General features: G+C 51.0%; 1 protein-coding gene across 6 annotated transcripts in view; it reads left to right on the top strand.

Annotated features, from left to right (window-relative positions):
- Positions 1–22,182, top strand: part of DNAJB2 (DnaJ heat shock protein family (Hsp40) member B2) — a 258,095-nt gene that overhangs the window by 28,680 nt on the left and 207,233 nt on the right. For all 6 annotated transcript variants that reach the window (XM_085650119.1, XM_085650122.1, XM_085650120.1 and 3 more), the window contains exon 2: positions 20,324–20,420. In XM_085650119.1, the coding sequence (XP_085506245.1) occupies positions 20,324–20,420 (97 nt within the window). The remainder of the gene's footprint in view (positions 1–20,323; positions 20,421–22,182) is intronic.

Genomic DNA, 22,182 nt, shown 5'->3' with positions numbered 1-22,182 from the left:
CAAGTATGGCCTCAACTTCTTCAGAGCCCAAACCACAGCAAGGGCCTCCCTCTCAATGGCTGACCAACGTTTCTCTCTGGGGGTCAGCCTTCTGCTTATGAAAGCTACTGGCTGATCCTGACCTTCATCATTCAACTGTGACAGTACATCCTCTACCCCCAACTCAGATGCATCTGTTTGTACAATGAACTTTTTGGAGTAATCAGGACTTTGCAGAATGGGAGCAGTGCACATGGCCTGCTTCAGGTCATCAAATGACTTTTGACAGCTAACTGTCCAATTAACCTTTTGGGGCATTTTCTTAGAGGTTAAGTCATTCAGGGATGTCCCTATTGATCCATACCCGTTGACAAATCTTCTGTAATACCCAGTCAGGCCTAAAAAGGCTCTCACCCGAGTCTAAGTAGTGGGAGCAACCGAGTCCATTATGGTCTGGATTTTGCTCTGCAATGGTTGACCCTGGCCTCCACCTACAAGGTGGCCCAGGTACACAACCTGACTCTGCCCTATCTGGCACTTAGTAGCCTTGATAGATAGGCCTGCCTTTTGCAGGGCCTCCAAAACATATCTCAGGTGGACCAGGTGAGCTAACAACAGCAATATCATCAAGATATGCTGCACTATAGTCTTCCAGGCCTGTAAGTGACATGAAGTACCCTATGGGGACTCCTAGGGGTTCCAAGGTCTACCAAGTAGGTGACATCCCCTTTCTGTTCAACAATTATATGGGGGCCACTCCATTTGTCCTGGAGGGCTGCTGGGGCCACAGGCTCCAACACCCACACTTTCTGCCCTGGCTGGTAAACAGTCAGCACAGCCATTTGGTCATGTCAGGCCTTTTGCTATTCCTGGCGAGCCTCAAGGTCTTTAGTTGCCTTTTTCATATACTCCGCCATCCTGGAGCGGAGACCAAGTACATAGTCCACTATGTCCTGTTTAGGTGGTTTGAGAGGTAACTCCCATCCCTCCTTCACCAGACACAAAGGACCCCTAACAGTATGGCCAAACAAAAGTTCCAAAGGGCTGTAACCAACCCCCTTTTGTGGCACCTCCCTGTAGGCAAACAAAAGGCAGGGCAAAAGGATGTCCCATCTGCGCCTAAGCTTTTCTGGGAGACCTTTGATCATGCCCTTAAAGGTTTTGTTGAATCTTTCAACTAAACCATTGCATTGTGGGTGATAGGGTGTGGTGAATTTGTAATTCACTCCACACTCCTTCCACATTGCAGTCAAGTAACTAGGCATGAAGTTTGCATCCCTGTCTGATACTACCTCCTTAGGAAAACCCACTCTTGAGAATACACCCAAGAGGGCTCTTGCCACCACAGGTGCTGTAAGTGGTCCTAAGTGGAATGGCCTCTGGATACCTAGTGGCATGGTCCACCACCACCAGGATAAATCTCTGCCCAGATGCTGTTTGAGTATCCATGGGACCAACAATGTCAATCCCAACCCTCTCAAAGGGAACCCCCACCACCGGTAGTGGTATCATGGGGGCCTTTGTGGTTCCACCTGCCTTGCCACTGACTTGGCAGGTCACTAGCATTCCCAGCAGCCTGCTTTCTGAGGGGTTCAAGAGAGGGGCAGATTTTCTGCTCCTGGCTCTGACCCTCCCTGGAAGGGCCCCCTGTCCCCAAGAACTCAACCTGGTCGGGTTCAAGCTCCCCTGGGACAGTTCCTTCTTCAGGTCCAAGATCATCTCCCTCAGGAGGCTGATCTGTATTCTGAGTCAGGGGGGAAGGCACTGCCTTAAACCCTACTGCTCCTCCTCTTGGGAGGCACCTGGTCCATTATTCCAGAATCCAGGGCCTTTCCAGTGTTAGACATTTTGGCCTGTGACCTAGTCACAGCAAAGACATGAGCAGGGATCCCTAGCATATCTGCATGTGTCCTGAGCTTCACTTCAGCCCAAGCTGAAGTTTCCAGATCATTGCCAAGCAAGCATTCGACTGGTAGGTCTGCACTTATCACAACCTTCTTAAGGCCAGTTACCCCTCTCCAGGAGAAGTTAACAACTGCCAGAGAATGGTCTGTTCTGGCATTGCTAGCATTGGTCACATGGTACATTTCACCAAGTATAATCTGCCCAGGATCCACAAGATCTTTTGTCACCATTGTGACACTTGCTCCTGTGTCCCTGAATGCCAAAGCCTCTTTTACATTAATCAAAGGCTGCTGTCTGTATTTGCCCAAGTTACTGGGACTCACAAAGGGGGACATATCCATGCCTCCATCACAGACTAGGACAGCCTGAGTTTGAACTCTGTCTAGGCCAGAGTCCATCTCAGAACCCAGGGTTAACCCTACTACACCCTTATTCTGAACATTACCACCACCAATTGTAGCTGTACTAGGGTAAACGTTGCCTTAGGGGCAATGGTGGCTGGAGTGGAGTCTTTGGACTTGGTGCAATCACTTGTCCAGTGAGTCTTCCGATTACAGATTTTGCACCATGGTTTCTTTTGGCCTTTTCCCTTGTTAGACTGTGAATCCCCACCTGAAGAAGATTTTTGGGGACCTTGTGAAGACTTCTGGTCTCTACCCTTCTCTCCAACCTTGTCAGTTTTTGGAATCTTGCTTCTTTGAATCACCACTTTGGTTCTGTACCTTCTGCCTCACCCTGGTTCTAACCCATTTGTCAGCCTTCTTTCCTAATTCTTGGGGAGAGGTCAGATCTGAGTCTACCAGGTACTGGAGCAACAGCTGATTTTGACAGTTATTAAGGCTTTGCTCCCTCATAATCAAATTGTACATTCCTTGAAAGTCATACACTTTGCTGCCTAGTAACCAATCCTACAGAGCCTTAGCAGCACAATCTACAAAGTCCACCCAGTCTTGATTTTGTGCCTTTTGGGTATCTCTGAACTGTAACCTGTATTGCTCAGTGGTTAGGCCAAACCCTTCAATTAAGACACTCTTCAGACTGCTGTAATCATCTGCCCCCTCTTCTCTTACAGTGAGGAGCTTATCTCTACCTTTGTCTGCAAAGGAGAGCCACAAGATTGCTGCCCACTGCTCCTGGGGGACCCTTTGTACTTTACAGGCCCTTTCCAGTGCAGGTATACATTTGTGGATGTCATCATCACTCTGGTAGGCAGGTACAATCTTATTTAGGTTTCTTTGGTCATAAGACCTCTCCCTATCTCTAGGGATGTTGCTGCCACCATGGGACTCTAGTCCCATCTTTTTTCTAACTCTGTAGAGCTCTAGTGCCTCCCTGTCTAGGGCTACCAGCTGCTTTCTGATGTGAAGCTGGGCTTCCTCATACTTCCAGCAGTCTCTCCCTCCTCTCCTGGGAGGTTTCCCTCCTATGAGAAGAAATGGAGGTCCCTATAGATGAACCAGAATGGTTAGACTCCACTGAGGGAGATCTAGACCTTCTAGACCCACCACCAACTCTTCCAGAGGGGACAAAGAGGGGGCCAGTGTGGCCCTCCCCTTCATTCTCCAGGGAGCTAGATTTCCCAGGTCAAGATCATTGTCATCTTCCTGGTCAGCATCAGAGGTCAGGTCATGGGGAATTTCACCCCTAGGCCCTTCCTCGTGTGCTGCCCCACCCACACTGCCTACCTCTTCAGACCCTATAGGTCTTCTGAGATCATCCAGCCGGAGTACCTCTATGAGATGCTGGGTGGTTGGACTTTTGCCTGTCTTCAGTTTCCTAGCTGTGCATAATGCTCTCAGTTCCATGAATGGGAGGTTATCATACCTGGAAACTAGAAGCCCATTGGCTTCTGGCAGGGACCCACTGGTTTCTGGCCTTGAAGACATTACTAGTGAGGTGTGGTGTATTGCACTCCCTACTCTAGTGTGGCCTACTAAACTCTCTTGAGTTGTAGAAAGGGTGTGCTAAGCCCTTAACACACAACTCTAAGTTCAGTAGAACTTACTGTATTCTAAAGCTTGTATTGTATGTACCTCAGGTACCTTTAGTGGTTTTCAGTTAGTCAATTCAATTGAGATTATCTGGTAAAACAATAGCAAGTTGTCCACTAGTCCAAACAACCCCTTATTGACGATAGGTTAAATACAACCTTTATTGAAAGCTATCCTAGTGGTAGCTATGGAGAGCAGCCTTCAGGCTAAGTCTTGAAGGAATGTAAAGCACCTTGTTTTACCAGTTTATAATCTCTTGAATGGCTAAATGAAAGGCAACCACACCAGGTATATGTATTTATTTCTAAACACACCCTACTAGACTCTTTATGAGGTTAGAGGTCAAAACACATAAGTTACACTTCAAATATTACAGTAAAATGGCACAAATACGCGTTTGGCCCTAGGGGCAAGGCAAACCATATACTAAAATAGTGGTATAAGAACCTTGACTTAACTAGACACAAGGCCTAGAGCCTGTAGAATCGCTGGGACCCCAAGGAACCACCCAAGGTAGTGACACAGGGGTCCCATGGGGCCGTGTGCAGTGTGAGAACACAGCCGCGAGCTCCTGTTAGCTTCTATGGGGAAAGTCGCGGTTAGATTTTTAAAGATTAGGGACACTTAGAGGTGAGCTAGGACCAAACCCTTTTGGACTTAGGAAGTTCTAGGGTCAACACCCACGGGAGCACCTGAGTACTCGAGTTACCTCACCCAGGGAAGCCGGGTGCATAGGTGTCAAACGGTGTCGGGTCGCGTAGTTGTTTTCAATGGGAGCCAGCGAAGAAGTGCTGCTGCCGGGAAGATGCAAAGTGTCCGAAGAGATGCAAGCCTGGATCGAAGTCGAGAAGAATATGAAAGCAGAGGGGACAGAGTCTGGGTCACTAGCCAGTGACCAGGGGCACGAGAGGCGAATGCCCACCGATGTCTGTTGTTTTCAGGTGAAGAAGGTGAAGCTCGACTCTTCAGCCAGGAGGCGTCGAGGACGACCAGGAGCTGGATTCGAGCTGTCCCACGAAGGATGTCGAGTGCTGCATCGGTGCCCGGATTGGACGCAACAAGCCTTGGCACCAGCAACCCACGCAGAAAGAGAAGACCTGCTTCGGTGCAGACCAGCAAGGTCTGAGGGACTCACCACATGGTGGGGAGTCAGGGCACGTCTGGAGCAACCAGGGAAGCCCAAAGAAAATCAGAGTTGCCTTCACAGGGACTCACCAGTCGACGGACCAGGGATCGCGAAGGAGCCTCGAGCTGAAATGCAAAAAGTAGGCTCACGGAACACTCATGGAGTGTAGGCCCACAATCTTCGGTGCAGATGGTGCTCGGAGCTTGGGCTACAAGTAAACCAAAGCACGACTTCGAGAGACGTCGGGAAGTCAATGCACTTGCAAATGTGCACGGTGACCAGGAGTTCCGGTTCCACGTTACTCACGAGGGCTGCGGGTCTCAGCTTTGCTGGGGACTCTGGTCGACCAGAAATCCTCTTCCTGGGCTGCAAATACTTCGGAGTCCGGTGGGAGCTTCGGCGATGCAGACCGGCAAAATGCTTTGTTGGTGCCTGCCAAGCAGGGGAGTCACTCCTTGACCCCAAGGGAGATTTCTTCAGTCCTCTAGTCTTTATGTAGAGCGTCGAAGTTCCAGGATTCAGCTTCAGAGTTTTGTCCAGGGATATCTAAATTCCTGTTGCCAGGGGTTCCTTACTTATACTTAAGGTAGGGGTTGGACTAACTCTAGGGACCAACCTATGGGAGGGTTTGGAAAGAGAGTTGGCTACACTCATTTCCTTTGTCCAGTTTCCTGCCAGAGTAGGGGCTGGAAGCCCCTGAACCGGTCTGAGCTGGACTATGCACAGGGACACCAAATGTGCCCCCAGTGCAGGATGTCCAAGCACTCTGAGAGTGCTCCCACCCAGCCCCAATACACATCAGCCGTTCTTGGAGGTGTTTACACCTCCCTGTGACAGTAAGCATATTATCCAGGCCTCCCCTGCCGGAGTTTCGGTCATCATCAGGAGGTCAGACCCGTGTCTGTGGCTGCAGCATCCATTTTGTGATGCCAGTGCTCTGTTAAGTTGGTACCGGGTATACCGGTGCTGTCTTGTCTCGCCCTCTAGGAGGGCGGGATCATATTCCCACAGCAGGAATTGGTGTGGGGGTATGATTCCAAGGTGTTTGACACCAAACATGACATGTTTCCGTGCAGCCAGTCCAAAGTTGTCATTAACCGTTTTAGTTATAATGCACTTAAGAGTATATGGTCAGGCTGCACTACTGACAACCCCGGGGAAGAGATTCCGAAGGCTACAGAGGGGCTCAGCTCATGCCTTGGCACCCTCTCACATATAAGCTTTGTCAAAGGTGGACAGACCCAATGTAGTGTGGTACGGTCAAAATGAAGCAATGTTTGGGAACCCACGAAGTGGGTTAAAAGGCCCCTCACACACCAACCTGGTTGGTGTCATGCTTCATCATTGGGGCCCCAACCGGGTGGCCGAATGCCCCCCGGTTGTGCTGCGACGCCTGACTACAGCGGAGCTGATGTGGTGCAAAAATGTGATGTGGTGATGATTAAAAAATATCGCTGAGAATCCTTGCCAGTAGAAGATTTATTATTGGCGGCTCAGGATATTGATTAAAAAGATCGGACACTGCGGCGCAAACACTATGGCTGAGTGAAGGCGCTATGCAGGAAGCGGGAGGGGGGCGCTTCTTACAACAGTTTTGGTTGTGAAGCTACCATCGCCTTGCACCTACTGTGGCCTCCCGAAGTCCCGGATGCTATTGTGTTGACACTGTGTCCACACACCTTAGCGAGTGTGTAGGTAACTAATATTTTTAATTTTTTTCACCACGTGGCACATCACCTTTTGCCACTCACTATACACTGGTCCTGACGAAAGCTCCTTACTACTTTTATTCGTGAGCTGAAACATGTAGACCCACCACATAGTCAACTAACAGATAATTATTTCTCCATTTAGTTGCATCACACATCTTTTTAATCAATATCCTGAGCCGCCAATAATAAATCTTCTAATGGCAAGGATTCTCAGCGATATTTTTTAATCATCACCACATCACATTTTTGCACCACACCAGCTCCGCTGTAGTCAGGCGTCGCAGCACAACCGTGGGGCATTCGGCCACCCGGTTGGGGCCCCAATGATGAAGCATGACACCAACCAGGTTGGTGTGTGAGGGGCCTTTTAACCCACTTCGTGGGTTCCCAAACATTGCTTCATTTTGACCGTACCACACTACATTGGGTCTGTCCACCTTTGACAAAGCTTATCTACATCCAGGGGATACGGACACAACCCCCCTTGTTTTCCCTAGCTCTCCCATTGTTCTTTACCCTCTCACATATAACCAAGCACCCTGCCTTCAGGATTTATAAGGCCTGCTATAAAGGGTGACTGATAGGTTTCTATGGGCAGTGATAAGTGAGGTATAGTGAACCTATACGTCAGTAAGGGGTGCATGCACCACCTTACCCAGGCTGCTGTAGCAGACCTGTGGTGTCATTTTGGAGGGCTTTCCAGGGGTGACACAATACATGCTTCAGCCCTTGGTAGGCCTCAGGGGTACCTATGCCCTGGGTACATAGTATACCATATACGAGGGACTCACAAGGGTACCCCAGAATCCAATCTGGAGTGTACCTAAAGTCCATGCAAACAATTTAGAGAGGAAGCAGCTAGGCTGGGATCCTGAATAGCAGGGCCCCAGCCAGACTAAAGTCGAAAAACAGTGAAACGCCAGTAAAAAGGGCGGGCAACCATAAGAGGCAGATCCTACTCTCCTACAGCCCTAACACACAGATGTCTGAATTCACAAAAGCGGTGGGACTTACCGATGTCTGGCGATACTTTTACCCAGATCTCACCCACTTGACCCACCCGTATTGATTACTTTTTGACGCACGTGACAGATAACGGAAACTTTAAAAAACCCAGCGGTTTACTGCGAGGCATATCTGATCATTCGCTGGTGTGGGTGCCGCTCACATACTATAATCAGAGACAGAGAAACACTTTGAACCTTAATCCCTGGTTGCTCAAAATTCCGGACATAAATGAAAGCCTAATAACCCAGTCGAAGCATTATTTCAATGAAAATGTATGCTCGGTGGTAGGCACAAACAATATGGGAGGCCTTTAAGACTACTGAAGGGGCAGGCACTGGCGTTCAAAGTAAGTTATAATAAGAAGCAACAAGCGCAATTAATACAGCTTGAGAGCGACCAACGCCAGCTCGAAACAGACCAGGCACAGTCACCCAGCGATACCACCGCCCACCACTTATCCCTCAAACAATTAGAATATAAAACCCTAGCTGCAGAAAAGGGGAGGGCCCGATTGCTCGACACACGGCACAGGCTCTATGAACTAGGAGATAGAGCTGGCAAAATGCTGGCATGGTGGGAAAGAAGAGAACAGGAAGAGCGATGGATGCCTAGCTTAACGATAAATAACGTGCAACATTTAACGGACCCACAAGCTATTGCGAATGCATTTACAGACCATTTGGAACAAGTTGGCACCTCCTCAACCAATTGTTGGCGGATATCTGTCTGCCCACCCTGTCCACTGAGGACAGGAATATACTGGAGGAGGATCTCTCCGATGATGAGATCTGCCTTGCGATAAATAATATACAATCTGGGAAGGCGATGGGTTCCCAACGGTATCCCTATCGAATACCTGAAAAGTACAGCCTCACTTGTTGCGCCCCACCTACGAGAAATGTACAACGAAAGTTATGATAAAGGAGTTTTGCCAGTGGACCAGCGTCTGGCCTCCATCGTGGTTATTCATAGCCGATAAAACCCACAGACAGCTGTGGCTCTTATAGGCTAATCTCGTTAATTAACGTAGAAACAAAAATCCTTGCAAAGTTCCTGGCTTCTCTCCTGATCTCGGGGATCCTGTCACTGGTGCACGCGGATCAATTGGGTTTTGTACCAGGCCGGAACATTGCCTTGAACATTTGTCGTCTCCATAGCGTTTTAGGCTGCAAGCAACTAATAGAGGAAGATGCAGATGTATTATCATTAGACGCCAGGTAAATGGACTGACCCTAGATGATATTTTCCATTCGTTGACTCCCTGCCAATGAGTAGGAATGAGGATGGAAGAAATAGACTGACCCATTTCCTGTACATTGAGGGTTGTAAGATTAGTGGCAGCTGGTATTTTTTACCATGACACACGCACGCACACACACACACACACACACACACGCACGCACCAAACATACAAAAACCCCCATAAAATTTACCTTCACTTTAGCTTTCCAGGAGGGAAGCCTCGGGGGTCCCAGGAGGGTTGGGACTGCTCCCTTCCCTTATTGGCTGACTTAAGGGGCCTTAGGTCAGCCAGTGAACTAAGGCAGCAGCCCCTCACTTGTCTTAGAGTGGGATGGGGTCAGTGAGACTGCTGGCCGCACCCCACTCTGTGATGAAGTGTCACTGATTGACACTCTGCCCTGGTCACTTGAGGGAAGCGGTCAGGTCTGAGGCAATCGGTGGCGCTCACCTTCGTCACAAGGGGTAGGGCTTCAAGGCACTTTCGCCAGCCTAAGGAGGTCACACCCACAGGGCTGCGAAGTCCTCAGCTGGGCAAACTTCAGCTCATGCTTCCAGATATAAACCTCATAATATATTAAACAAGGAGTTGAGCGCTGTACATGGTCAAAGAGAACCATAAAGTCATGAATAATAGTGTAGGAGGCAGGTTATGGACAGTTAGTGCATTGTTAAGAAGCGTTCTTTAAGGAGGTGAGCCTTCCAATCTTTTCTAAATTGGAGCAGTGTTGGGGCTTATAGAGACAGGGATGTTGTTCCATATCCTGGATGCAGAGATGGAAAAGGCCTGCTGCCTTTATTTTAGTTTGTTTTTGTTTTTTACACTTCCTAGTCTGCAGTCTGGTGGTGTCCTGTCTGCGATTGAGCCAAGATCTACCAGAGATGGTGAGCCTTTCTACAAGATCAGTGAGGGTGCTGGTCGTGATGGCATTGTGAGAGATGCAGATTACTTGAAGATGGTGCGTATCCCACAGGGAAGCCAATGGAGTTCCAATAGGTTGGAGGTGCCGTGATCCTATTTCTACAGGCCCTGAAAGAGATGCTGGAACGTGTAGGATGCCCATAAAGGGTGCCAGTGTGGAGTCTAGTAGGGCACTACCTCCATCCAGATGCGAGCGTATGAGGGATTGAAAAGTAGTTCTGATGTTGCTTTCTGGAGGAAATGTTTTGACCAGTTTTTAAAAGAGAAAACTGGTACCACAGCATCTTTGTGTTTTATGAAAGTGTGTGGGGTGAGGTGGGTATCCAGCATGATTCCAAGTGACTTGACATTTGGTGAGAGTTTGGGTTCGAAGCCATCAAAGGTCGTGCCATTGAGCCAGGTTTGTCATGTATCTTGTTTGTTGATCTTCGCAAATAACAGGAATTCTGTCTTGACCTTTAGGTGGCCGCTGGATATCCAAGTCTGGGTGATGTGCTTGTAGTGTTTGAGGTGTTCGATGTCTGAGGCAGAGGTGGTTTTCAAGTAGAGTTGTGAATCATCTTCATATCGGTGACTCTTGATACTGTCATGTGTGAGTGGGGCACCAGACCGTCTCATTGAGAGTCTGAAGATGACGGGGAACAATACGGAACCCTGGGGGATCCTGCAGGGTATGGGAATCTTTGGGACCTGGAGGTGCCCATGTGTACAAACTGGGATCTGTTGGATGGCGTGGAGGAGAACCAGTGAAGGGCGTTGCCTGTGAGTCCCATACAAGACTCCGGGGTGTGTATGAGGGAGGGATGTTCAGCTGAGCGTTTCAGCTATATCGGGAGGCGGGCGACAGGAGGCGGCTTCATCGTGCTCTGCTCCGTGTGATGATTTTGCTCTCACCATTAACAACTGTCTGTACAAGTAATATATGCCGGCATGTTTTACCGCTTTATCCTCTTTTCGTTTACTAGGATCTTTATCCTTCTGATCTGACATTTTTGAGCAGTAAATAGTGACCTTGCAACATTTCCTTCTAAATTTTCTGCAGTACAACTGATTAAGCACCATAACTCGTCATCCCACTCTGAAGCCTTTTTACCATTTCCAAGAGTTCTTCAGTTCATACCGTACCCAGGTTGTTTAGATACCCATGATTTCAATGTTTGCGTGGAGTCTTTGTAAGCCGCTTTCAAGACCCTGTGACAATGAACCCCTTGCTCCAATCTCTTCCTCCTCTGCAATGCCCTGCTCTGCCAGAGGGGTTACTCCGCTGCTATCCACTCGCGACTCCATCCGCCTAAACCTACTTTGTTGGTTTGTAATAACTTTTTTGACTATAGCCTTCAAGGCATAGCTCTATTATTTCTAAGTTACTGTTACCCATCTTACCTGTGCTAGTGTTCGATCAGAGACCTTGATCGGTCAAGGTATTAGCAGTGAAGCTGGACTCGCTGAGATCCGCCCACCCCCTTACTATGAAAGGGAATCTTCTCTGTGGGAAAAGGTCGCTCTCTGCTCTGGGCGTAGTCTGAAATGCAAACCGTGCACAACCATGTAAAGCACAGACCAGTGTAATCAATACTTGCCCACATACCCCCCTAGCGCTGGGGCATTAGTGATCCGAGCATTCCGGAGTCTTCGCTATCAGAGTTAATGTAACAACAGCAGAACTCCTTCGATTCAGTACCCGCTCCAGGCCACCGAGGCAACTGCCCATCAAGAATGACATTCCTCGCCCTCCCTCCATGCATACAACACAGTTATGTTATGTACATTTCTAAAGCGCATGTACACCGAGGCGGTTTCATGGCGTTAAGATAGCTGGGACGGAGCACTCAGCTTATCATTACTCATGAGCGAACCTGAAAAGCCTTGACCTTAGAAGTTTACTGAACATGGAGTAACAAGGGGGGGGCCTGAGTTCAGTCGGAAGGGCGTCCAGGTGCCGGGGGCAAGTATTGAGAATTGTCTGGAACTGGCGAGTGTCTTTTTAACAAAAAAAACATTTTTAAGGTAGGAGTGAGAAGACCGTTTGAGTGCGTAGACCTCAGGCTCTCAGTGGGAGTGTATATTGTTTTTGTATACGAGTAGAGATAAAGGCTGGCCTGCCAGTCTACAATAATAAACAAAATAAGGTAACTGGCCTTAAAGATGGAGCGCTGTTGGCGGATGTTGGTAGAGTAGCCTGTTGCCTGATGTTGGACAAGTTGCAGTCTGTGATTCAGACCTTAGGGAGTTCCATGATCTCTGAGCGAGCGCCTCGAAGGAGAGAAGGCATGCATTAACTCTCCGGTGATGGGACTTTGTCCTATATATTGGCCTTACAGCACATCCTAGGCCCCATCCAACACACCACTGCATCAATCTGACACAGTTTGCCAGGGCGAGGCGAATGTTCACTAATGCTCCTTCACTCTTTTGCACTATAAGTTCACATGGCCTTCCTGGACATGGCAGTTGCACTCTACGATGGATCCCCCCAAACCATTATTCACAGCTACTAAGCGCTGCCTTTAGATCGGCCTGGCAGCTGTGACCAGCAGACTGCACTCTGGCCTTCCTCTAGAACAGCACTAGTTTCTCTGTAGAATTTATCGCATCCCCTATCATTTGTCATAGTAGCCTGTGGCGGACTCAGTTAGGCAACGGATACTAGGTAGGTCGCTCGTGGACTTGGACTTCATGGGCAGGTCGCTTGTGGACCTGGACTTCCTTGGAAGGTCGCTTGTGGACCTGGACTTCATTGGAAGGTCGCTCGTGGACCTGGACTTCATGGGAAGGTCGCTCGTGGACCTGGACTTCATGGGAAGCTCGCTCGTGGACCTGGACTTCATGGGAAGGTCGCTCGTGGACCTGGACTTCATGGGACTCGTGGACCTGGACTTCATGGGAAGGTCGCTTGTGGACCTGGACTTCATGGGAAGGTCGCTTGTGGACCTGGACTTCATGGGAATGCCGCTCGTGGACCTGAACTTCATGGGAAGGGCACTCGTGGACCTGGACTTCATGGGAATGTCGCTCGTGGACCTGGACTTCATGGGAAGGTCGCTCGTGGACCTGGACTTCATGGGAAGGTCGCTTGTGGACCTGGACTTCATGGGAAGGTCGCGTGTGGACCTGGACTTCATGGGAAGGTCGCTTGTGGACCTGGACTTCATGGGAAGGTCGCTTGTGGACCTGGACTTCATGGGAAGGTCGCTTGTGGACCTGGACTTCATGGGAAGGTCACTTGTGGACCTGGACTTCATGGGAAGGTCGCTCGTGGACCTGGACTTCTCAACTGATCATGAACTTAAAAACCACCCAAGCTCTTAACACCGAGTACGAAAGATTCACTGCAAGTCACCACCGTCTGATGAGATCTGCCCACATTGCCTTTGGCATTAATCATAATTTAACTTTCAGTCTCTTGCTGTGACTTTTCCTTCTCATGAACATAAGTGAGCAGTGCATTATGACAGTTTTTCTTTCTTATTTTAAAGAGAGCAGGGGTTGGGTATTGAGTCAATAGTTCCTTTTATTGTAGCGTTTTTTATATTTAAAGTGTGAATGCTGCAGGGTTAGTGCAGTTGCGCGTATTTACTCCAAATTGCTACTGGTAGTCAGTCCTGTCTTCATGTTTGTCCCTCGTGTGTCGGGCACGTGCTAACGGTTCCACATTCCCTGTAAATTAAGGTGTTTGTCACACAGATCAATCGCCACATAGAATATTACAATCATTAAGTGTTGTTGTCTCCTCTCTTGAGTCTCTCATCCAAGGCCCATGATCACCTCCTCCACGCCCCGTGATCGCCTCCTCTACGCCCCGTGATCGCCTCCGCCCCTCCTCCTCCACGCCCCGTGATCGCCTCCCCCACGCCCTGTGATCGCCTCCTCCACGCCCCGTGATTGCCTCCTCCATGCCCCGTGATCACCTCCGCCCCGTGATCGCCTCCTCCACGCCCCGTGATCGCCTCCTCCACGCCCCGTGATCACCTCCTCCATGCCCTGTGATCGCCTCGGCCCCGTGATCGCCTCCTCCACGCCCCGTGATCGCCTCCTCCACGCCCCGTGATCGCCTCCTCCACGCCCCATGATCACCTCCTCCACGCCCTGTGATCACCTCCTCCACGCCCTGTGATCACCTCCTCCACGCCCTGTGATTGCCTCCTCCATGCCCTGTGATCGCCTCGGCCCCGTGATCGCCTCCTCCACGCCCCATGATCACCTCCTCCACGCCCCGTGATTGCCTCCTCCACGCCCTGTGATTGCCTCCTCCATGCCCTGTGATTGCCTCCTCCACGCCCCGTGATTGCCTCCTCCACGCCCCGTGATTGCCTCCTCCACGCCCCGTGATTGCCTCCTCCACGCCCTGTGATTGCCTCCTCCACGCCCTGTGATTGCCTCCTCCACGCCCTGTGATTGCCTCCTCCACGCCCTGTGATTGCCTCCTCCACGCCCTGTGATTGCCTCCTCCACGCCCTGTGATTGCCTCCTCCACGCCCTGTGATTGCCTCCTCCAAGCCCATGCCTATTGTTGTGTCCTACTGGACACAGTCAAGTGTTTCTGCCAGCCACTCTCTCGAGGGCTGGCCCCCACACACACACCCTCACCCATCCAACACGGACGTCACCAGTCAGGTGACTCCGCTAATTAAAGGGCCCGAGTGCACGTGCTCGTGGCTAATTACCAGTACAGTATTCCGGCGTACGTGTGGTCCTTCCAACAACATGTGGGCCTAGGGCCCAGAACATAACACTGGTGACGAGCGGGATTTCCCAGCGTGTGCAGCCGCCGTTTACAAGGTGTTTTTGAAAGGGGAATGTGTACTGCCCGTGTCAAGGGCACCCCCTGCAGAAGGTGAGAATATCGCCCCGCGGGGCATGTGCAGAGCCCCAGGGTGAAGAAGATAATCGGGAGCCCACCCGTATGTAAGCTGCCGCAAAACCTGCCGGGCGTGAGGTGTGCCCGTGAGTTAAAGGCAGTGCAGCGAGAGAAAACACCCCTGCTACACCAGCGTCACTGCAGAGGGCGACGATACCGCGCCTACACGCTGGCTCTCCAATGCCGGCCGGAAAGGACAATGCATCAGTCACTGCGGCGCAAGAGGTATGACTTTCTTCCCTCTGCCTACTGAGGTGTCCGCCAGTTTTCGCTGCCTGGCGCCATCTGCCGCGGAGTGCAAGGAGGGAGCGGCGCCCTCCCCAAGATGTGTGGCGAAACCCAGAGTGTGGTCCAAGCAACAGCGTTTCCCCAGTGAGGAGCACGATCAACGTAGATGTTTACTGCCCGTCGTGTCTGCCGATCCCATGCGTAGGAGAGGAGAGACACTCATTTCCCTGCCGCGTGTGGTCGTGTTGCGGTAGAAGGAGATAGTGCCCAACCGGCAGGTGAGCGCGGCCACAAAAGGAAAAGTGAGATTATGTGGAATGCTCTGTGTGGGATGAGAGCGGCATGCTGGCCGAGCATGCGGGAGGAAGTGGTGTGAAAGAAGCCTGTCACATCACGTCAGGGTGGTGAAACCCCATATGTCTAGACACATGCAGTCAATGTAAGGCCCGGTGTACCCTGCCGGAAAAAGAACAAGCATTGGCATAGCCAATAGGTCTCGCCTTTAGGACCTTATAGGTGTTTAGCCATGCAACAGTTGCATAACTAAACACTTATAAGGTCCCAAAATCGATTCCTATTGGCTATACCAATGCTTGTTTTAACTGCTGCAATCTATTGAAGTCCCACGGAGAACATCAAAGCGGCCGAAAGTGAAAGTAATCGCGGTAAAGCCCGACGCGCGGCGCCCGCGCACATGCACTGTATCTCTAGGCTGGCCTGGTAGCACTTTTTGGAGCCCTCTCAAAATGTCACGCCAGACCAGCGCATGCGCTGGGTCAGGCGAGACCTAAAAAAATAAACTTACCGGCACGGCTGTGCAGCGACCACCAATTGACAGCATTCCCTTCTGCCTGCCCCAACGATGCCCATGTGAGGTTCCATGGAAAGGGAAAACGGCCGCGGGCCGCAATAACTTGCCCTGCAGCGCCACCTAGTGGCCATTCAGCGATACCGCACCCGCTAAGGAGGGAAAAGATAGAACACAGTACTTGACCAGGACACACTGCTGGGGCACACAGATGCTGCAGAGGGAGACGCAGCCTATGGTCATTTTGCGAGGTGAAAGGAAAAAAAAGTGAAATAAAGTGCTGCAGAGAAGGCCCTGCACAGGGGAAGACAAAGTGGAATGAGGGGATGCCAGCCCCACTAATACGGTTTCCATACGTGACACCACCTCACTTTGAGGCAGAGGCTATGAGGAACAGCGAGCATAGGTGCTGAGAGCCTCGCATGCCCCTGGTGGCCGACTAGTGCCACTGCTGCACTGGAGCAGGGGTTTTACAACAATAGCACATCTCGTTTGCAAAGCAGACGGCACGAGAGGCTGAAGCAGCAACAGCAGGGACTAGTCAAGAGAGCAACACACCCTCCCCGGTCCTTCCTAATGATTGTAAAGGGGAAGATACGGAGTCTTTACAGAGAAGCCCCCATGACAAGCCTGACGGCTGATATGGCAGCGCACAAATGGCCTTATCAGATGCAGGAAATCAGCAAGGAACGAGGACTTATTTCTGAGTACAGCACAAGAATGCTGCTCCCCACAAGAAGCCAAAATAGTACCCCAGCCTAGAGAGAGGATGAACGCAGTGATGCCAAGCACAGCCCGAGAGTAAAGTCTAAGAATGCAACAATCCTCACGTAATGCAAAGGTAAAACAGATGCACAAAGAGTACATGAAGGGAGCGTTTCTGCATTCACATTCACATACCCTGCCCCCAGCATAGGATCTGTGAGTGAGTACTGTGGCACACACATGCCCTGTAATCTGCCTGCCAGGTTGAAGAGCAGACAGATTGGATACCTAAGCAGAGACAGCCAGAACCAGCAAAGATTAAGGCTTCTACAATACGGCCTAGAACAGCACAAAAGAAGGTTGCAAGCTGCCTCAGCAAAGGAGCAGCATACTGATTGGGTCCTGGTTGCAAGCCACAGCAAAAGTGATGACACAGGTAGAGTGTCAGCAGACAGCACCTTAGAAAAGACTATGCATTTGCACCGCTAGTACTCCCCAAACATGAGCGGGGAGGCTACTACTCCACAGAGGTGAAGAAGCACCTCTCTATAATCAGTGGGCGAAAGCACAAGAGAGAAGTGGCAACCATGTGCAACAGATAAGAAACACTGAGCGAATACTCACTGGGGCCCATTGACCATGAATGGCCACATGGAAGAGTGTGCCAGCCAGCCAGCCATTCCAGCACTGAAAGGCCATCATGGGGCCATCAGTGAGAACTTCACAAGGAGTCACCAACCCAGCCAAGCATCCAGAGAACAAGGCAGACTCCAAGATAATGACGACATGGCCTCAAGTGCAAGAGCAATGCACTCGAGCAAAGAAGAGGCGAAAGGGAGATTACCCGCCATCTGCAAAGCACCAAGGAGATCCAAGAGAAGTATCAAGGGGTCAAATAAGGTCCAGTGAGGGTGACCGGACTAAGAAACAATAAAGCCCATGAAGACACGGCGCACAGGAGATGCCCCCCCCCCCCCCGGCCGGTGGGGAGAGAGAGAACCCCCCCCCCCCCAGGCTGGTGGTGAGAAAGAGAGACCCCCACAGGCTGGTGGAGAGAGAGAGACCTCCCCCCCCCCCCCCGACCAGAAGGGAGAGAGAGGCCCTGGGCGGCCCAAACGCAGGAAGGAGAGGGATCGTGATCACCCCACCTGCATCAAAATCGTCCAGCAGTGGGCCAGAGTTTATTCAGGGAGTGCCCCCAATACTGCCTTAAGACTGTGGTATGCAACAGTCCGTTGCAGGCAGGAGGAGAGTCCAGCAATCCGAGTGGCGCGTCACCACTACTGATGCAAGAAAAGGGAGATACTTACCTCCCACAGCAACCCTAAATTACAGCCGGAACATACGGATCCCTCAAAGCACGCCTACTTCCACTACCATCCCTGAAATTGGTGGACGCACCTGAGAAGATGCCCCGTCCTATCTGACAGGACCGGACCAGTGAGAGGTCTGTGGTGGGAGCAAATGCAAAGCTCAGAGAACACGACGGAGTGAGCAGGAGATCCCTACAAGTTTGCGTGGGAGATCCCTACAAGTTTGCGTGGCCTTCTTGCCACATCTTAAGAAAAGCTACGGAGTGGAGAAATATAGGACGGTAACGGTCCTATTACAAGAAAGCAAACGACAACTGGTGCGCAGTGAAAGTCAACAAAGGGACGCCGTTCACCAGAGTGCACCTTCTAACACACGACAGCCACTGGGGTGCGGGGACGTCATTCTTCTCAGTGACCGTCCGCCACCTGTCGCCGGCTGCGTAAAGAAAAGGGCATCCCTGTTCTGCTTACACAAATGCCAAATCAGAAGAGCTGTGTCCGGCGAGTATCATGACTGCAAAGATTTGCCAGTCATCCCTACTCACTGCCAGTCATCACCACATGTTGTGCGAGTCGTCTCATGACATCCACTCCATCATCTGTCATGTGCATCACTACCATCCTTGGAGCATCAAGTACAATAACTGGAGTCCTACACCACTTGCCAGAACAAGCGACGATCCGAAAATGCAGTGACCATCTGTTTAACCGGCGCATGTCCTGATCCTGGTAGCGAGAGCATGTTTCTGACCAAGACACATCCACCCCTGAAGTTTGCACGAGTGACGAGGCGGTGGCTCCAGAGTCAGAGCCCATATGCAGTCCCGGGGCAACTCATCCAAGGGGCCTCCCAGAGCGTGAGAGATGGGCTTTACTGTGCCCCACCAATGGATTCCAGGAGGTAGCCAGGCCATCCAACCGAGAATTTCAACTGGTCACAGAATGCCAAGACTGTCGTTAAAGGATCAAGCAACACAATCGTCCGGTGTGTTACAGTGGACTCATCTATACGCTCCTGATGCACCCATGTTGAACAATAAGACACTAATTGCCTCACAGCAAGAGTGCGCTGGACCGATGCACATCAAGTAGGTGGACCATCCCTCAACTGACGCGAAGCTGGAAGGTCCGGATATCATCAGCACCGTGTTCGTCCCCAGATATACCTGGTTAAAGTATGGACAAGTGCCAAGATGTCCTGGTGCTCCCAACTGCGCCTGTCCCCCGCTGTCCTGCGGGCTACGTCTCTGAACTGTGAGACCTCAGTTATTTTAGTTGTTTTCTCGTTCCTTCCCATAGGTTGGACTCTTGTTTTGTTGTTTTTCGTTTCAATAAAATTTGGGAGGTATGTTGTGTCCTGCTGGACACAGTCTAGTGTTTCTGCCAGCCACTCTCTCGAGGGCTGGCCCACACACACACACACCCTCACCCATCCAACACGGACGTCACCAGTCAGGTGACCCTTCAAATAAAAGGGCCCGAGTGCACGTGCTCGTGGCTATTTACCAGTACAGTATTCCGGCGTACGTGTGGTCCTTCCAACAACATGTGGGCCTAGGGCCCAGAACATAACACCTATCAACTCTCCCCACACCCAGTGATCACCTCCTCCATGCCCTGCGATCACCGCCTCCATGCCCCGCGATCACCCCCTCAACGCCCCCCCTCCACGCCCCGCGATCACCGCCTCCACACCCCGCGATCACCGCCTCCACGCCCCGCGATCACCTCCCCCACCCACGCCTATCACCTCCCCCACGCCCCGCGATCACCTCCCCCACGCCCCGCGATCACCTCCCCCACGCCCCGCGATCACCTCCCCCACGCCCCGCGATCACCTCCCCCACGCCCCGCGATCACCTCCCGCACGTCCCGCGATCACCTCCTCCACGTCCCATGATCACCTCCTCCACGCCCCATGATCACCTCCTCCATGCCCAAGGTACCTGCACCCAAACTCCTGCTGCCCAGATACAGTTTCTATGGAGACCAGATGTGGTCTCCCTTGAGAAGTTGGTTCTTGACCTCCAGACCCATTTTACCCATCAATTTCTAAGCCCCGCTCTAAAATCCCTTCACCTTAACTTCAAGCTTCCGGCTCCAAGACCAGTTCCTTCTTTGGGCTGCTGACGATGGCTTTAGCACTTTTCGCCCCAAGTCTTTGGTTCATGCACCCCAAACCCATTTTCCTGGTGACTGCTGATCTCCGCTCCAAGCGCCCAGCACTGAAACTCCATGCTAGACCCATTCTCCCAAGGGTATGCTGACGTTCTCAAAGGTTCATGCACCATAGACCCATACCAATTCGTAACTGCTCCCTTCTTCTGAACTCCAAGGCCCCTGCACTCAGACCTGTTCTTAGGGAGGGATTCTGAGAGCGAAGCTTCCTTCGCCCAAACTCGGAGGCCCTGCACTCAGACCTGTTCTTAGGGAGGGATTCTGAGGGCGAAGCTCCAGTCTTCCAATCTCAGTTTTGTACTTACAGAGCCTGCTGATCTGGTCTCTCATGTTCTTTGCCTCTTCCTCTAGATTCGCGGCGGCAGCCGCCATCACAGAGCGCCATGGTGGATTACTACGACACCCTTAATGTATCGAGGAATGCTACCCAGGAGGATATCAAGCGAGCGTGAGTATTCCTTTTTCTCTCCATAAGCCTGACTTCATGCGCTTTTCATCCAAGCATTATGCTGCTTTTCGTTCAATGCTAACATGGCTTCTCTTGTACTAATACACGAGTCCCCTAGGACTCTCGGCCCACATTAGATGGTCATCTTTCACATTCTGCTCACTCCCATTTTAGACATAAATCTCCTTGCTTGTTTCCCTTATCCTTATATGCTCTCTTTTTTGTTGCATTCTTCCTCACACGTCCTCGTTTTGTTGCTCATTTTGGGGATATTGTGATTCTTTTTGGAAAAATGTCATGCCACGCAGATTTGATGGTACTGCTAGAAGCATGGCAGCATCAGTGCAAGCTTCTCCATGCTTTAACACTTACAGTGAGGGCAGCATCAGTGCAAGCTTCTCCATGCATTAACAGTTACCGTGAGGGTAGCAGCGGTGCAAGCTTCTCCATGCATTAACAGTTACCGTGAGGGTAGCAGCGGTGCAAGCTTCTCCATGCTTTAACACTTACAGTGAGGGTAGCATCAGTGCAAGCTTCTCCATGCATTAACAGTTACCATGAGGGTAGCAGCGGTGCAAGCTTCTCCATGCCTTACCAGTTACAAGGAGGGTAGCAGCGGTGCAAGCTTCTCCATGCCTTACCAGGTACAGTGAGGGTAGCATAAGTGCAAGCTTCTCCATGCATTAACAGTTACCGTGAGGGTAGCAGCGGTGCAAGCTTCTCAATCGCTTACCAGTTACAATGAGGGTAGCATCAGTGCAAGCTTCTCCATGCATTACCAGGTACAGTGAGGGTAGCAGCGGTGCAAGCTTCTCCATGCCTTACCAGGTACAGGGAGGGTAGCATCAGTGCAAGCTTCTCCATGCATTTACAGTTACCGTGAGGGTAGCAGCGGTGCAAGCTTCTCCATGCCTTACCAGTTACAATGAGGGCAGCATCGGTGCAAGCTTCACCATGCATTACCAGGTACAGTGAGGGTAGCAGCGGTGCAAGCTTCTCCATTCCTTACCAGTTACAGTGAGGCTAGCAGGGGTGCAAGCTTCTCCATGCCTTACCAGTTACAGTGAGGGTAGCATCGGTGCAAGCTTCTCCATGCATTACCAGGTACAGTGAGGCTAGCAGGGGTGCAAGCTTCTCCATGCCTTACCAGTTACAGTGAGGGTAGCATCGGTGCAAGCTTCTCCATGCATTACCAGGTACAGTGAGGGTAGCATCAGTGCAAGCTTCTCCATGCCTTACCAGGTACAGTGAGGGTAGCATCAGTGCAAGCTTCTCCATGCATAACCAGTTACAGTGAGGGTAGCAGCGGTGCAAGCTTCTCCATGCATGACCAGTTACAGTGAGGGTAGCAGCGGTGCAAGCTTCTCCATGCCTTACCAGTTGCAGTGAGGCATAACCAGTTACAGTGAGGGTAGCAGCGGTGCAAGCTTCTCCATGCCTTACCAGTTACAGTAAGGGTAGCAGCGGTGCAAGCTTTTCTATGCATTATCAGTTGCAGTGAGGGTGGCATCGGTGCAAGCTTCTCCATGCCTTATCAGTTACAGTAAGGATAGCAGCGGTGCAAGCTTTTCTATGCAGAATCAGTTGCAGTGAGGGTAGCAGCGGGGCAAGCTTCTCCATGCATTACTAGTTGCAGTGAGTTTAGCAGCGGTGCAAGCTTCTCCATGCATTATTAGTTACAGTGAGGGTAGCAGCGGTGCAAGCTTCTCCATGCCTTACCAGTTACAGTGAGGGTAGCATCAGTGCAAGCTTCTCCATGCAT

Source organism: Triturus cristatus, chromosome 3_2 (genome assembly GCF_964204655.1).
Source record: "Triturus cristatus chromosome 3_2, aTriCri1.1, whole genome shotgun sequence".
Lineage (NCBI taxonomy): Eukaryota > Metazoa > Chordata > Amphibia > Caudata > Salamandridae > Triturus > Triturus cristatus.
Note: the sequence above shows the minus strand (reverse complement) of the source record. Positions and strands in the feature narration are given on the sequence as shown.